The 16105-nt window shown below is 35.0% G+C and overlaps 1 protein-coding gene and 2 pseudogenes across 1 annotated transcript; 2 read left to right on the top strand and 1 right to left on the bottom strand.

Moving 5' to 3' along the window:
- Positions 1–2829: 2829 nt before the first annotated feature.
- On the top strand, positions 2830–8714 carry LOC110687284 (annotated as a pseudogene).
- On the bottom strand, positions 4886–11505 carry LOC110687158. The gene is made up of 14 exons (XM_021863775.1): positions 10551–11505; positions 10143–10283; positions 9920–10038; positions 9586–9796; positions 9245–9482; positions 9004–9154; positions 8565–8893; positions 7040–7872; positions 6761–6901; positions 6523–6641; positions 6238–6448; positions 5926–6163; positions 5680–5830; positions 4886–5582 (listed from the first exon to the last, which is right to left on the bottom strand). The coding sequence occupies exons 1-14, from the start codon at positions 11386–11388 to the stop codon at positions 5256–5258; spliced, it is 4047 nt and encodes a 1348-aa protein (XP_021719467.1). The 5' UTR covers positions 11389–11505; the 3' UTR covers positions 4886–5255.
- A 435-nt stretch (positions 11506–11940) lies between these two features.
- Positions 11941–15762, top strand: LOC110687283 (annotated as a pseudogene).
- Positions 15763–16105: the final 343 nt, after the last annotated feature.

Genomic DNA, 16105 nt, shown 5'->3' with positions numbered 1-16105 from the left:
TTATAAATATAAAAATACATGTACATAATCCTTTTTTTTAATGGTTATTTTTTTGTGGTACATCATAATATTTACTATGTTATTGAAAATATATTAAAATGATGGTTAGGCAAAATATATTTAATGTTTCATTATCTATTGAGCTTATATGTTTAGAGTGGAAGTTAAAGACACAATATCTATATCTACTAAATATTGTTGTACTGTATTAGGAATATCCAAAATTAGTTGGAGTATACAACAATATTGATACAAAATTCAAGTTTTACATTTTTAGTTTCATACCTACTTTGTTTTAATTTCTAGCAAGTAAAATGATAGGGCAAAAAAAAAAAAAAAAAAAAAAAACAAAAAAAAATCGATGACATCATATTGAAGTGTGGAGGGAAATTTTTTTAATGAGAGCTTGACACATAAGACACTTTAAGAAATTGATTACATCAGCACATTTTGTTTTAGTAATAGTTAATAGATTTCTTTTTTCACAACTAATCGTCAAACAGAAATATATTTTTCCCTAATTTCCTTAAGATTTCTCATGTGATATGGTGAATTGGTCAGTGGTCAATGCGTTCGATTCACATGAATCTCATCGCCAGCTTCACAAAACAAGAAATGTGCAGTATAACCAAATCTTCTATCTATAAATAATATATAATAAATAAATCTAAAGTAATAACCGCTGACATCATCACTGTCCAAGTGTCAACTTTTCATACAAAAATTTTCCTCCAAAACTTTTGATGACGTCATTTTTTTCAAGATAAATAAAGGTTTGAAATTGGTAGATTAATTGCATATTTCCTAAAATATTTTATGATTGAATTGACTAACTTCATATTTTCCCGTGGATAAAAAATAATATAAAAATTAGTGGCTAGACTATTTCATTTGTTTAGAAACTTTTTGTCTCCTCCTAAAGCTACTCTACACATTATTTATAGTAATTGTATGTTTTTGGGATTTCCATTCTTTATTAGTTCTTCAAATTTTTTTTAATGAAAGATAAATCAGTAAATTAATGCTAACATCTTAGAAATAAGTATATAGTATAAAATATGATTATAATACTCCGTAAATTTTGTTGTAGACATGAAATTTCTTTTGTTTATACAAGTATTATTTTAATTTTTGTAGTTTGATTTATGTTTTGAGTGATAATATGACTTGAAAATATACACAATTATAAATTCTTTTTATTATATCCGTGCATCGCATGGGAGCTAATGTAGTAACTATAACTAAAATAGAAACCGCTGACATCATCTTTTTCCAAATCTGTACACATGTCACTTTTTCATGAAATTTTTTCCCGCCTAAATGCATTGATGACATCGTTTTAGTAATTTTAAAAAAAAAAATTTAAAGCTAAGCTACTCCATTTAAATTGCAAAAATTTTGAAAATTGGATTATGAATAATGACTACAACGACAAAATAAAATTCAAACACGGTGTGGATGCTTCTACAAATTATAGTACAATTGTAAAAATTTGCTAATCATAGGAAACTGAATTTTTTTTGACTGTCTTATTAATTAATGAGATCTTCCTGTCATTTTGTTTTCAAGTTACGTAAAAAGCATTTTCCTTTCTCTCATCTCTTTCTATTCTACAAATTATTTAGTATTTCAACTCTGCTTTCTAGTACATGTTACGGAGTATTTGTTAATATTATGTGCTACATGTTGATATATTTCTAATGATCTTTCTTCTCTTTTCATGATGATAGTGGAAATAATGTGTATGGTGTATCATATGTATGCCCTGAGTTGATATGCTTAACTCATGATTTTATGTCAAATGATTCAAAGTTAATTAAACACACATGGTCATCAACGTGGTGCTCAACATTAGCAATGATTTTAGACGAATTTTCTCTTAATGATTTATGAATTTTTTTTATTTTTTTTTTGAATGAGTAGTTGTTTGCATTGATCCTCAATATATGCTAAAGATGATATATTCGTCATCATTTATTTTGATAAAACCGTGTATTATTGCATGGGACTAACCTAGTATAGTAATATGGAGTAACTATAATTATTAATTGGATTTATCGGATATAATATCCAAATAAATGGCAACTTGGCTGCATAATAGAAGAGTGTTGTTTCAAGAGTCAAGAGAATACATGCAATCGATACAATGGGCGGTCTTGTTTATAGTTGGTGTGAGTTGTGTGATACAGTATGTTGGTCAAGATTCAGGGGTGATGATGACTGATGGACGTACGTTCAAGCACATACCCATGCATATGCAGATTTGATATGTCATCTAACCATAATATTTTGGTCCATTTAATTTTTCAGTCTTCAAAACACGTACTAAAACGAATTTTATTTATTTATTTTGACACAAACCGTAAGCTTAGCCATTTATTATATCATCAAGTTAGCAAGATCATTACAAGTAGGCTCCTATAATTCAGGAGGGAACTCTTCTAACCAAATATGACGCTCATTGAACTTGCTACTTAGCTTTGCTAAACTATGAGCCACTACATTGCCCGATCGCTTGATGAAAGAGAACGATAAGGATCGGCAATCGCTAGTGAGCCTTTTGATATCCTTTAGAACATTACCAAACTCGTCCGGTGGAGAAACACATTTCTTCAGATGGAGATACAATTTGATATTGTCCGTTTCGAGAACCAGATCATTGAAGCCTGCTTCCCTAATTCCCTTGCAGATAATATGCTCTGCCTCACAGCCATAGCTTCCCCTACATCCACCTCTAAATATAAAATTAGATACTTGTATTAATAAAATTTACAATGACACAGATATAACAAAATCTCACGTGACAATATTTTTTTTTTATTGATTAATATGGAGTAGTATTTTATGGTAAAAATTTTAAAAATTTGATTCATTTTTTTCAATTTGAAGCAAAAAATTAGGGACAGATAAAGTACATTTTTTTTACCCAACTGATCAATGGGATGGATTGGGCCAAAATTTTACGCTATTCTGTTCAAGTTACTGGACCGGACCGTACTTTGGGCCGCGGAGTTTTGGATTTTCAAGCCAAATTCGGGTCAGGCCTCAAAATATATCGGATATTATAGGCATTACGGGCCCTGTACTGTAATCGGGTCGGATTATTTTTTTTGTTCTTCCCTTCAATCAACATCAAACAACTAAACACCGCGCAAAAGAGTAACTATCGTTGACTTTTTTTGGCCGGGTTCCCGAAGATCATTTCAGCAGTAATATTTCATCTCAACCCTGAAATATTCAGGTATCAAATTCCCAAATTTCTACTAACTTTTTGTATTTTAATCTGAATCATCAGCGGAATTTCGCATTTTTATTATTGAACTTGGATGATTTTAATTATTTCTTTAGATACTCCTATACTCCTATTTAGTTCAATATTAATCGAATTATAAGCGTTTTAATGAATGAAATCATTGATTTAGTCCAATTAGAAGAATTGGGTTTTGTTTGGATTTGTTATATTTCTTTTTGAGTAAGAGAATTATGCTGAGACTCAATTGATTAATTTCTGCTTTCTTGAAAATTAGCTTATGAAATTAACATTTTGTGCATCATTTTATGCAATTATAGAGCTAATTGAACTTGGAAGTATTTGTAAGTTTTCACTATTGGATAGATTCTTTCTTGGGATTGTGAGAAGCAGAAATTCCATTGTTAAGGACAGCATAGTGTGATTGTTTTAAGTGTAGGTTGTGTAAGTTGGTGGGAGGCAATGAAACTCTTTGATGCACATTGTCACCTTCAAGACCCGAGAATTTTAAGCCTCGCCCCACGATTAATCAATTCGTCTCTTGAATCCGGCATTGATTATTTTGTGGTTAATGGGGTTTCGGAAAAGGGCTGGGATTTATTCAAGCAGATGAGTGAGTCATATCCATCTGTTGTTCCTTCTTTTGGTGTTCATCCGTGGTTTGTTCCTGAGAGGACGGCAGACTGGTTTACCGTTTTAAGACAGTATTTTGAGTCAACACCCTGTGCAGCTGTTGGGGAGATTGGTCTAGATAAAGGGTTCAGAGGGAAAGAGATTGATTTTGATGTTCAGGTTGAAGTGTTCAAGAAACAGCTAGAATTAGCGAAACAGTTGAAAAGGCCGGCTTCTGTTCATTGTGTTTGTGCCTTTGGTGAGATTCTTGATGTGATGAAGGCAATTGGGCCGTTTCCTGATGGAGTTATTTTTCACTCCTACTTAGGATCAGCTGAGATGGTTTCTGAATTAGCAAGGCTTGGTGCTTATTTTTCTTTCTCTGGTCATCTTATGCCAATGGAATCACAAAAGGCAAGGAAAATGCTGAAAGCAGTGCCTTCTGATAGAATACTGCTCGAGACTGATGCCCCTGATGCCCTGCCTAAGTTTAATTTGGGTGATTTATATGTGGTGGAAGGTGATCCTTCCCTTCCTCCTGAACTTCAGACACTAGAAGAGAATCCGCATTTAAGGGATAACAGTGACATGTCAGAAGCTGATTAAAGAAGCACACGAATTGCCAAAAGGAATGTTGAATCATCCAGCTAATATTCATAATGTACTGACCTATGTGGCTTCTCTGCTTGAGATAAGTAAAGAAGAACTTGCAGAAACAAGCTACTCAAATGCAGTTCGCCTGTTCTCTTATGAAGGATCTAAAGTACTGTAAGAAGGTTAGTGCGTTTTAGTCTGTGTTCTTTAAATAATGTTCTTTCTGTGAACAAATGATGCAAAAACAAAACATAAATCAGGGTAATCATCGAAATATACTTGTGATTTATTTTAGTCTAGCAGAACCGGAAGACTTTAAATTACTCTGTTGATTGAAATCTCTGATGAAACTTCTGCATTTCCTTCAAAATATGCTTCTCATTTCTCCCAGTTGATTGATATTTTGCAGTCATATTCTTATATTTCAGGTTAAGAAACTGAATCGGTCCTTTAACCTTCACAATAATTAAATAATGATCAAATGAACCAATGCATTTTTACATTCCTCTTAATCTTCCTAAAATGCCTTCAAATGAAGAAGGTTGTTTAAATACTACACCTCTACAGTTAAATTTTAGAGCTGAATAGAACCTGTTCCCAGTGACTGCTGTACTTCCTTCCTCTGCATCACTTCTATGTACAACCGTAACTGTTCATAGCAACACTAGTGGCAAGTCCCTGTTTTCTTGCTCTCATAGGTTATTTCAGAATCATATGGACTAAAAAAACTGAAACTTTAATCATATAAATAGTTCACAATGATGTTCAACTATTAGAAGCTTCAAGTAGTAGCGTTGTACTATCGAGGGTAGATTTCTGTCATAGAAACCTCATTTATTGAACATGCAGACATTCTACTAGTAGATTGACCTGAGGTTCCTTGAGAGGTCGCATTAGATATTGTATGGCTTCGAGTGAAAAAAGCTGGTTGTGAAGGCACCTGGAGAGAAACAGAAGAGCTACTTAGCATAAGCTCAACCGAAGACATAGTAGGTCTGTCTGCCATGTTATGCTGGACACACAGCAAACCAATGTGTATGCATCTCAATATTTCTGTACTAAATGCAGGAAATAATGTAGGATCAACAAGATTCCAAGCTTTCCCTTCTAGCCAATTTTTCCATGCCTGTGACACCGAAAATATACTGTTAGCTTACTTATCTTGTGTCATTAATCAATGCCTGTATCACCTGAATGCCAAAAAAATAACCATGTCCACTTACAAAAGTAAGCAGATTTTCGGGATTTTCTCCAATTTGGAAAGAGCTAATCCTTTGACCGCTTACAATCTCTAGGATAAGTACACCGAAACTGAAGACATCGGACTTCATTGAGACATGACCATGAAGCACATACTCAGGTGCCATATATCCGCTGCCAAAAAAAAACAAAGTGTCATGTCTCAAAGTTGAAAATGGATAACAAAATCGATCATATTTGCATATAGATATTATTATAGTTATACTCACTAGGTTCCAACAATCCTGCTTGCTACTGCTTGAGTCTGGTCAATGTTAAACAACCTTGCCATACCAAAATCTGCAATCTTTGGGTTAAATTCTACATCTAGTAGAACATTACCAGCTTTAAGGTCACGATGAATTATTCGCAGTCTAGAGTCTTCATGAAGGTAAAGAAGCCCTCTTGCAACGCCGTTAATGACTTTGTAACGTGTTTCCCATGGCATAGATTTACCTTGCATAGGTTCTGCATGTTAGAAATGTCAGATAATTATGAGCAAAACATGCAGGAATGATCGGTACAAATTTTTTCCTACTAACCAAATAGGAAGTTGTCAAGGCTTTTGTTGGTCACAAACTCGTAAATTAGAAGCATTTCATCTTCTTCCAAGCAGAATCCTAGAAGCCTCACTAGATTCCTATGCTGAAGCTTAGCTAATATCAGAATTTCATTCTTGAACTGTAAATCTCCTTGAACTGAATTCCTTGCTAGCCTCTTTACTGCTATTTCTTGGTGATCAGGTAGCTTTCCCTTAAACAGAGAAGATGATTAATTAACTTTGGTTCAGAATTGATTATTTGATAGATTTTAGGAACTGATGTTACCTTATAAACAGTACCAAATCCACCTTCTCCAAGATAATTATTATCAGAAAAATCATCTGTTGCAACCTTGATGGTTCCAATACTGTATTGTAAGGACTGGAGAGTTTCAATTTCTTCTTCTATTAACAGACACATATATAAAAGGTTAAAGTTAAACGACCTAATTAAAAACAATTAAGTCAACAAAACCAAAATATATTACTCTGTAAAATTGAGAGAACGATGAAAATGGGCTTACTGTTAATTTTTGTAGTTGACCTTTTTAGCTTCTTTCTCCTTAGTAGGAAACTGATTGAGGCTATGATTATGATGAGTACTAATGACCCAAGGATTGGGAGAACGATGAAAATGGTGCTATAAGACCTTTTTCTCTCTTCAACTATCAGGAGAAATATATTAAATCCATGTTATTTGTTCAATATCATATGAGCCCCAGAAATCTGAAGAGATTAAGAACCTAAAATGAAAATAACTGGAATAATACAACAGTTGATCAAAATTTTTGCGTATCCTGTACCTTTTGCAGTAGTACTTCTGTTTGATACAGATGATGGTGGTAGCAGTGGGGGTGGTGATGACGGAGGACCTACATCAGTTACATTACCATAAAAACTGTAGATTTCATACCGAAGATTGCAGCTGGGCGTTATCAATCTTGCTCCTGCAGCTGTAAATGTAGGCGTAACAAACCACTTTGGAAAGAAACTGAAAAGACCCTGTATACACACGACACAATCATGGCTAGACAAATCAGGAGAACACTGCACAAGACCATACATCGTTTTATTTGTACCACTAAGATTAGTCTGTCCAGCAGCAAATTTCAGCTCAGAATTTCCCAAAGAAGCTTGATTTTGCAAGTTCTTCATTAAGGCAGTGAGTGTATTGTTGAACCCTATGATATCAGAAACATTCTTATTATTCCATAGACCCCACAACGGCCTATCTCTTACAACGTGAGAAGTAGCGTTGTTTGAATAAAAGATTATGCAGGGATCGGAGTACCCAAATGCCTGTGTTTGATTCGGACAGAACAATGGGAGACTGGCAGCCGAGTTACGCATACAAAGGCGACAATTATTCACCGGGACATCTCCCCTACAGAGGACCATAGCTTCGACTTTGTCGGGTTTTTGCCCCGTGGTGAGGTTGTAGTAGCCGTTTGTCACTCGAGTGGTTGAAAGAGAGTTGAGGACTGTTTTGAGATTGGATTGGTAAGTGCTGTTAGGGGTGTAGTAACTGGTGTTTCCGCATCTGCTGTGGAGGAATTGGTACTGGGCAGATATTTTGGGAATCAATGAAATGAAGACGAATTGAAGGACTAATAATGTTAGAAAATCCATAGTGTAAAATTAGTGTAAGCAAGAGAGTAGAGATTACCAAAGTGACCAAGAATATGAAGAGTTTTGGATTGATTAGGGAAATATATATGGAAACTTTATCGAATTATATTTTCATACTTTAATTATTCTATGTGCTCAACTGCTCCTATTTCCTGTTTAAATATGCGTCTGCTAAGTGTTATGAGTCAATAGAGGCTGCTATCTTCAGTTTACTATTAGCATGTAGGGCCATGCATTCTCATTCAATGTTCGTGATTTGTGTTAATACTCCGCATTTGCTGTTTTTGCATAACATGTCTATTATAGAAATGGGTGTACCCATTTACCTTATTTTTCTAATATGTATGTACTCCATTGTCTTTTGATTAAAATAGACTAAGGTTGTATTCTGAAATTATTAAAAGAAGCTGTAGGAATAAAATAAATTTCAGCAACAAGTTGATGCAAGTAACTTTTTATTAAAAACATGTAGTCAAAGAATGAAAACAGCCAAGTGTAAGAAGACCCACAGGATTGCAAATGCAAGTTGAGTAAAGACGCTACGTGGTCTTTACTTTGAAGACATGCATTGAATCTAGAACTAGAAAACAATTCTTTGCTTTGTGGTCCAATTGGAACCGGGCTAAAGATAATTTCATAGCCCAGAAAAGTCCAATTCTAATAATTTGACCGTTTATTCCCTTGGTTTTTTTGAAGTGCTATCTGGGGTATGGTTCTGTAATGGTGACCTCATTAACGGAGTATCTTCTTGTTCTGCTGCTTGATTCAGTTGTAGTGTTCTCTTGGGAAGGGCCATTTGATTGAGAGATGCTCTCTACGAAGAATGCAGGTTGTAATGGCACTTGAAGGGTGAGAGACTGTCTACTTAGCATAAGATCAATCGACGACATCGCTGGCCTGTCTACAGGGTTCTCTTGAACACACAATAAACCAATGTGGATGCATCTCAGTATGTCTGTGCTGAAACCAGCTGATAATGTAGTATCCACTACATTCCAAGGCGTGCCATCTACCCAATTCCTCCAAGCCTATAAAAAGCAATTATAATTATGTAAATATATTTGTAACTATTGCATTTAGAAATTACTCTTCCACTCTAGAAACATTAGTCACTTGTACTATAAACAAACAAACTTACATAGCTAAGAAGACTTTCAGGATTCTCTCCGTTTAAGAATGAACTAATCCTTTGTCCACTTACAATCTCTAGGACGAGTACACCAAAGCTAAAGACATCGGTCTTCATTGATACTTGTCCATGGAGCACATACTCAGGTGACATATATCCACTGAACACAAGTATTATATCTCAAAAATCAACTGTGATAAGAACAGAATGAAATGCAACCTGAATTCAGGTGGAAGTTTAGGACACTTACTAGGTACCAACAATTCTGCTTGCCAATGTCTGAGTTTGATCAATGTTAAACAACCTAGCCATACCAAAATCTGCAATCTTAGGATTAAATTCTTCATCTAAAAGTACATTCCCTGCTTTAAGGTCACGATGGATGATTCGTGTTCTTGACTCTTCATGAAGGTAGAGGAGCCCTCTGGCAATGCCATAGATGATTTTATAGCGTGTTTCCCACCTCATAGTCTCACGCTGTACAGGATCTACCGAAAAGAGTACAAATTCTAGAATTTTAGATGTACTGTTATAGTTAGGTAAAGATCATACACGAGTTATATTAAGTTTTTAAGTATTTTTTTTGCTTACTGAATATAAAGTAATCGAGGCTTCTATTCGCAACAAACTCATAAATGAGAAGCATTTCTTCTTCTTGCAGGCAAAATCCTAGTAGCCTGACCAAGTTCTTGTGTTGGAGTATGGCCAATATCAAAATTTCGTTTTTGAACTGTAAATCTCCGTGTGCAGAATTCTTTGATAGCCTTTTCACTGCTAGCTCTTGTCCATCAGAAAGCACACCCTGAAATCGTAATTAAGAAAACACAATTAAATCACAATTTTATTATTTTTTTTTCTTAGCAATCTTAAGTTCTTAACCAAGATATATCTGACAAATTTATCAGTAAGTTGGATTAACAATTACCTTATAAACGACGCCAAATCCACCTTCTCCGAGCTTATTTTCCTCTGAAAAATCCCCTGTTGCCTGTTTGATAGTCCCCAAACTGAATTGCAAAGACTGAAGGGTCTCAATTTCATCTTCTGCACTTATAATAAATGGATATGATTAGGTACATTATCTTGAAACTGTACTTATAGGTACATTGCTCATAATGAGGAGCTTCTTATTAGATTTCAGAGCTTACTGTTGAATTTCAGCATCCAGGACTTTCTCATCTTCTTCTTCCTTAATGTGATGCAGAGGACAACAGCAACAATCATTATCGTTGTGCCAACAATTGGGACAGCAATAACGCTAGGATTAAGAGATTTCTTTCTTCTCCTAACTACAAAAAAAGAATTTTATTCTATAGAAAATCAGAGATAATATCCCATGTCAGAAGAACACCATAGATAACTACACAATATACCAAGTCAAGCAGAGAAGATAATCTAAATTGTCAAAATTAGACCTGCCCCATAATCAATTTTCCACAAATGACTCTAATCAAACTAGCCAAAATCAAAGGACTTGTTTGCTACCTCAACTCAATACCGACCAACAGTCCAACAAACACTTTTAGAACGCAAAAAATACAATTTTTAATATATACCTGCAGATGTTGAAGTGTCATTGTTTGGTGGCGAGGGAGGTCCTGGTGACGGTGGCAGTGGAGGCGGAGTTAGATTAGGCACATTCCCAGTAAAATTGAAGAGCTCATACTGAACAAAGCAGCTCGGTATGACAATTGTTACCCCTGAAGCTGTATAAGAAGGTTGAATACAACAAGTTGGGAGAACTGAAAGAGACCCTTGAATGCACTGTATACAGGCCAGCCTAGACAAATCCGGAGTACACTGCACAAGCCCATATAACTTCTGACCTCCACCTCCGGTAAGACTAACTTCTCCAGTCGCATATTTCAGCTCAGAATTACCTGAAGCAGCTCGATTCTGCAACGAACTCATTAGAGAATAGAGTGTTTGGTTGAACCCAGTAACACCGGTCACATTATCACTAGTTGTCAGATACCACTGTGGGTCATTCTGCACGATACCATATATAGCACGATTTGATACAAATATTTTGCAGTACTGACTGTAACCAAATGCCTCTTTTTGGTTAGGACAAGTATGAGGGATTGAACTAGCAGAGTCTCTTACACAAACCCGGCATGTTCCTACAGGAACATCGCCTCTGCATATGACTAAAGAGTTTACTCTATCTGGACCTTGTCCTACAGTGAAGTTGTAGAAACCATAGGTGATTCGAGTGTCCGTAGCAAGGGAGTTTAGGACTGCTCTAAGGTTGGATTGGTAAGTGCTGTTGGGTGCATAAGTAGCGTCGCCACACCAACTGTGGCGAAATGAAAATTGAGCTGAAGTTAATTCTGGAATCCTTAGAGCGAGATTGAAACAAACTAACAAGTAAAATATGTTTGATGACTCCATTTCTTTGAGTTGTAAAAGAATAGAGATTATGAACAAAAGAAAGGAGGAGTTGGTACAATATAATAAGTTTAATAAAAAAAAGTTAATTTTGCTATAACTTGACTATTATTAGTACAATTGTTTAAAGCTTAACTTTGTAAATCAATATATGGCAATATTTTAGGTATCATTCAATATTTTATTATGTATCTCCAATCAGTAGGGCCGGGGTTGCTTTGTCAAGTGGGAAATGAAGCTGGATTTTTCCTTTTTTTATATATATATATATATTTATAATGTTGATGATTATTGTCTCTGAAAAAACACCAGTAAGGTTCCTCATTCGCTCTAGGAAGATCGATTTAATCAATTACTACGTAATCATAATATCTAAACATACAGGCTCACCGATCTCAAAGACAATTATTGACAAACTAAATAATGCGTGCAAGCTTCAACTTTTTGTGACTAATGCCTAGTGGGACAGGGGCTGCTGCTTTATCAAGTCGGAAAATTAATTTGGCAAAATATATTAATTTTCTGATTATACTTGTTGGCAACTTGGTTGTATTATTAATCGATTATTTGAGTATTTTGAATTTAGAAATGAAACAATGGGTAAGTACTAACCATGCCAAATGTTTATTTCACACAGTCTTCTTTACTTTCTTCTTTTCACTAGCAAAGTTTTTCTTTATCTAGTTTTCTTCAGGTATGAACTCTAAAATACGCGGTATGCATTTGTATTATACACACTTTTCTTAATTTCAACATTTTAGTTTGTAATATTGTATATATGATCCTCCCTCATTTGTTGAAGGACAGAAGAGGGAGTTGAGGCTTTCGAATGGGAATGTCTAAAGGATTTTATATTTGCATTCTCATCCACTTTTATTTCATTTCCATCGCGATTTTCCAACCAAATTTCTTAACTCATTCGTGCGAAGACACTTATGGTAACTACACAAACACTAGCACATACCATGCCAATCTCAATACCTTGTTCAATTCGATATTATCCAACCCTCAAATCAACTCGCGCTACTATAATATTTCAGTTGGCAAGGAACCTGATCGAGTTTATGGGGAAGCGCTATGTGGATGTGATATGACTTTCCAAGATTGTCATAGATGTCTCAATAACTCAATAAGTTTGCTTCCACAGCTCTGTCAACCACAGAAGGAAGCTTATGGGTGGTACGACGACTGTATGCTAATTTATGCTAATCGAGCAGATGCATTATGGACTTTCATCAGTACAACACAACCTTCCTACTTTTTAATGAACCAAGATTTTGTGAGTGATAATGATGTTAAAGCGTTTAGTCAAGTGCTAGGATCATTATTGAACAGGATTCAAAAGGAAGCTGCACTGGGTGGTTCTCAGCTTAAGTATGCTACCGGAAATGGCACTTATGGAAGCTTACAGAATGTTTATGCACTTGCTCAATGTGATCCCGATTTGTCATATCAAAGTTGCTTTAATTGTCTTGGGGATTGTATTAATAATGTACTTCCTAGTTGTTGCAATAACACCATAGGAGCACGGGTTGTTGGACCTAAGTGCAATATAAGATACGAGCAGTATCTGTTTTACAGCGCTAGCATTACTAGTCCTCCATCTTCTCCACCGCTGACAGCACCATCTTCTCCATCGCCGACAGCACCATCTCCTCCATCATCAGGTAAATGCGAAATTTTAGAAGTTTTTATTTTTGAACATTTGCTAAACTCTGTACTAATGGCATGTTAATGGTAGTAGATTAATATTTAGTTGTCAAAAATGGGTTATGAAATGATCCCTTGAGGTTGTGAGAAGTTGTTGCATTGATGATATAAAAGTAGGTAAACAACACAAGTAGCCGAATAAAAAATCCTTGTTCTTTTAGAGATGTTTTTATGAAAGTTCACCAATAATGGGTTGCTCCATTAATTACGATATTGAGATAAGTGCATATATAAATACATTGGACTGATCATATGATAGTATTAATTAAGCTTAGATTCAATAATTAGATCACATTATTAATAAAGACTTATTAGATTGAATAAACATGTTGTGATCAACATGGCCGTGTTACGTTCAATTTATTAATATGACTAAACTATATTCCGCATTGATACAAGTGCATTCTTGTTGGCATATGTAGCTTTACCGTAACTCTGCATCAGAAATTACTGAATATTCGATGTTTCCATGGAATAAAATTAGTCATAAAAGAACTTAATCGTGATCTGTATGTTTCATAATCTTTTAAAGTACTATTACAACTTGTACGTGGTACTTAAGTTACATTTCAACTTCATCATCTGCAGGAAGTGGAAGCAATACTTCAACAATTGCCGTACTTATCATAGTTCCAACAGTCGTGTTAATTGCTCTTGCAGTAGGCTTCATTTACTTGTGTCGACGAAGAAAGATTAGGAAAAATATTGAAAGTTTAAGTAAGCAAAAGAATGTCTTCTCTGTTTATAATCATCTATTCTGAATCTTGACTAGGACGATAATGATGTATATCTTGCTATTGTAATGCTAATCCTCTGATTTTCTTAACTACGTACGATTTATTAGATAATGAAAATAATGAAGGAAGCAGAAGTTATATGTCTCTACAATATGGTTTCGACACCATTAGAGTGGCAACAGATAAATTCTCAGATGCTAATAAACTTGGTCGAGGTGGATTTGGTATCGTTTACAAGGTACTTATAACATTATAAGCTATTGAGATAAAAAACTAAGTATTAAGTACGTAGTATTAGTATTATTTGAGTAGTTTTTATAGAATGTAATAGATTACTAATTTATACCTTAGTTAAGTTTATGGATCATTAAGCTATATGTATATGTTTGCTAAAACCAGGGAAAGTTACCAAATGGACAAGAAGTCGCAGTGAAGAGACTCTCAAGAGATTCTGGACAAGGTGACGGCGAGTTTAAAACTGAAGTTATGTTAGTGGCTAAGCTTCAACACAGGAATCTTGTTAGGCTCCTTGGCTTCTGCTTAGAAAAAGAAGAAAGAATACTCATTTATGAGTTTGTTCCTAACGCTAGCCTCGATCACTTCTTGTTTGGTATGCTTTGATTTGTTTTTAAAGCATCAAATATGATATGATGTACATGAAATTATGAAACATGAATTGAACTTTATGCTAACTCCATGAGTATGGTATCATTTGTGTGGTGTAGATATAAGCATGCGATCTGTCTTAGATTGGCAAACCCGCTACAAGATTATAATTGGCATTGCTCGAGGAATCCTGTACCTTCATGAAGATTCCAGACTACGAATTATCCATCGTGATCTTAAAGCCAGCAACATTCTTCTAGATGCAGATATGACTCCTAAGATTGCAGATTTTGGGATGGCGAGGTTATTTGGAGTTGACCAAACCCGGGGGGATACCAACAGAATTGTTGGTACCTAGTAAGTCTACTACCAAATTAAACTAATTAGGACAGTTTAATTTCCTAGACTAATGTGATAATGTTTATGGACATCTAAAAAAGGACATGAAACAATTAATTTTGGACAGAGCAGTTCGTAATAAACAGATTATAAAATCATCCTTTGCTTTGATATCACATAGATTTGATCATATGAATGAGATAATCATGATACGTGTGAGAGCCTAATGTATGTAATTAATCTCCTTTATGCAGTGGATATATGGCACCAGAATATGTATTCCATGGATTCTTCTCGGTAAAATCAGATGTTTACAGCTTCGGCATACTAGTCCTAGAAGTTATCACAGGTCGAAAGAATTCTGGTTTTCAAAGTGAGGAATACACAGAGGATCTAGTAAGCTTTGTAAGTGGTCAAGAAGAAATACATCATCTTTGACAATGTCTTTAGTTTTATTCACTTTTAAGGCAAATTTCTATGTTGCTTACTCTGTAATAATGTCTTGCAACTAACCTATGTTGCGTACATGATGTCTTGCACAGGTATGGAGAAATTGGAGAGAAGGTACAGCAATATCTGTCATTGATCCAATATTATCAACGGCGTCTAAAACTGATATAATTAGATGCATACACAATGGGCTTGTTATGTGTTCAAGAAAGTGTGGATGACCGTCCAACTATGTCTTCTGCCGTGTTGATGCTCAGTAGCCGATCACTCTCTTTGCCGGTTCCTTCTAATCCTTCATTCATTAGTGTTAATGCGAGACAATCAGAGAATATGTCAATTAATGAAATTTCAATTAGTGATCTCCATCCACGTTAAAATCGATTGTTCGTGAAGGTCGCAGTTCTTTGTTGTCTCTTGTGTTCGATAAAAGTTTAGATTAGGATGATAGAGTAAATATTTGTTCTATCTAGTATTTTGTAAACACTCATACAATCGAGATCAATATAAGGTGAACCGGCCAACATCAGTGAAGCAATTCATGATCGTGCAATGAAAAACTTGGCTTGCATTTCCATGAATCGACCAACTTTAAATGAACTTGTTGGTCTTTTGAGCACAAATAACGTTAGAACAAGTTCGTTCTACATTAGCAAGTTTTGTGAACTACTCAAATCAACTGATTTTGGTAAAATTTATTCCTTAAGAGAAAAATTAGTGAAGTTGAAGAGGTCATATTATGAGATCTAAGTCGTTCAAGGTCTGCTCGATCTTTCTCTTAAAAAAAAAACCATTGTTTCCGTATTCGTTTTAGGAAGCCCCCCCCCCCCCCAAACAAACGTCTACTCGAACTTTCTCTTAAAATTCGTTCGTTCTAGGAA

The sequence above is a fragment of the Chenopodium quinoa genome, unplaced genomic scaffold, assembly GCF_001683475.1.
Source record: "Chenopodium quinoa cultivar QQ74 unplaced genomic scaffold, ASM168347v1, whole genome shotgun sequence".
Classification (NCBI taxonomy): domain Eukaryota; kingdom Viridiplantae; phylum Streptophyta; class Magnoliopsida; order Caryophyllales; family Amaranthaceae; genus Chenopodium; species Chenopodium quinoa.
The sequence above is the reverse complement of the archived record's forward strand: the minus strand, read 5'-3'. Positions and strand labels throughout refer to the sequence as shown.

Coding starts and splice junctions, on each gene's coding strand:
- LOC110687158 (XM_021863775.1), bottom strand. CDS start 11,388: ATGGAGTCATCAAACATATTTTACTTGTTAGTTTGTTTCAATCTCGCT. Junction 9,483..9,585: donor CCTCGATTACTTTATATTCA/GTAAGCAAAAAA, acceptor TCTTTTCGGTAG/ATCCTGTACAGCGTGAGACT. Junction 6,642..6,760: donor GTCAACTACAAAAATTAACA/GTAAGCCCATTT, acceptor GTCTGTTAATAG/AAGAAGAAATTGAAACTCTC.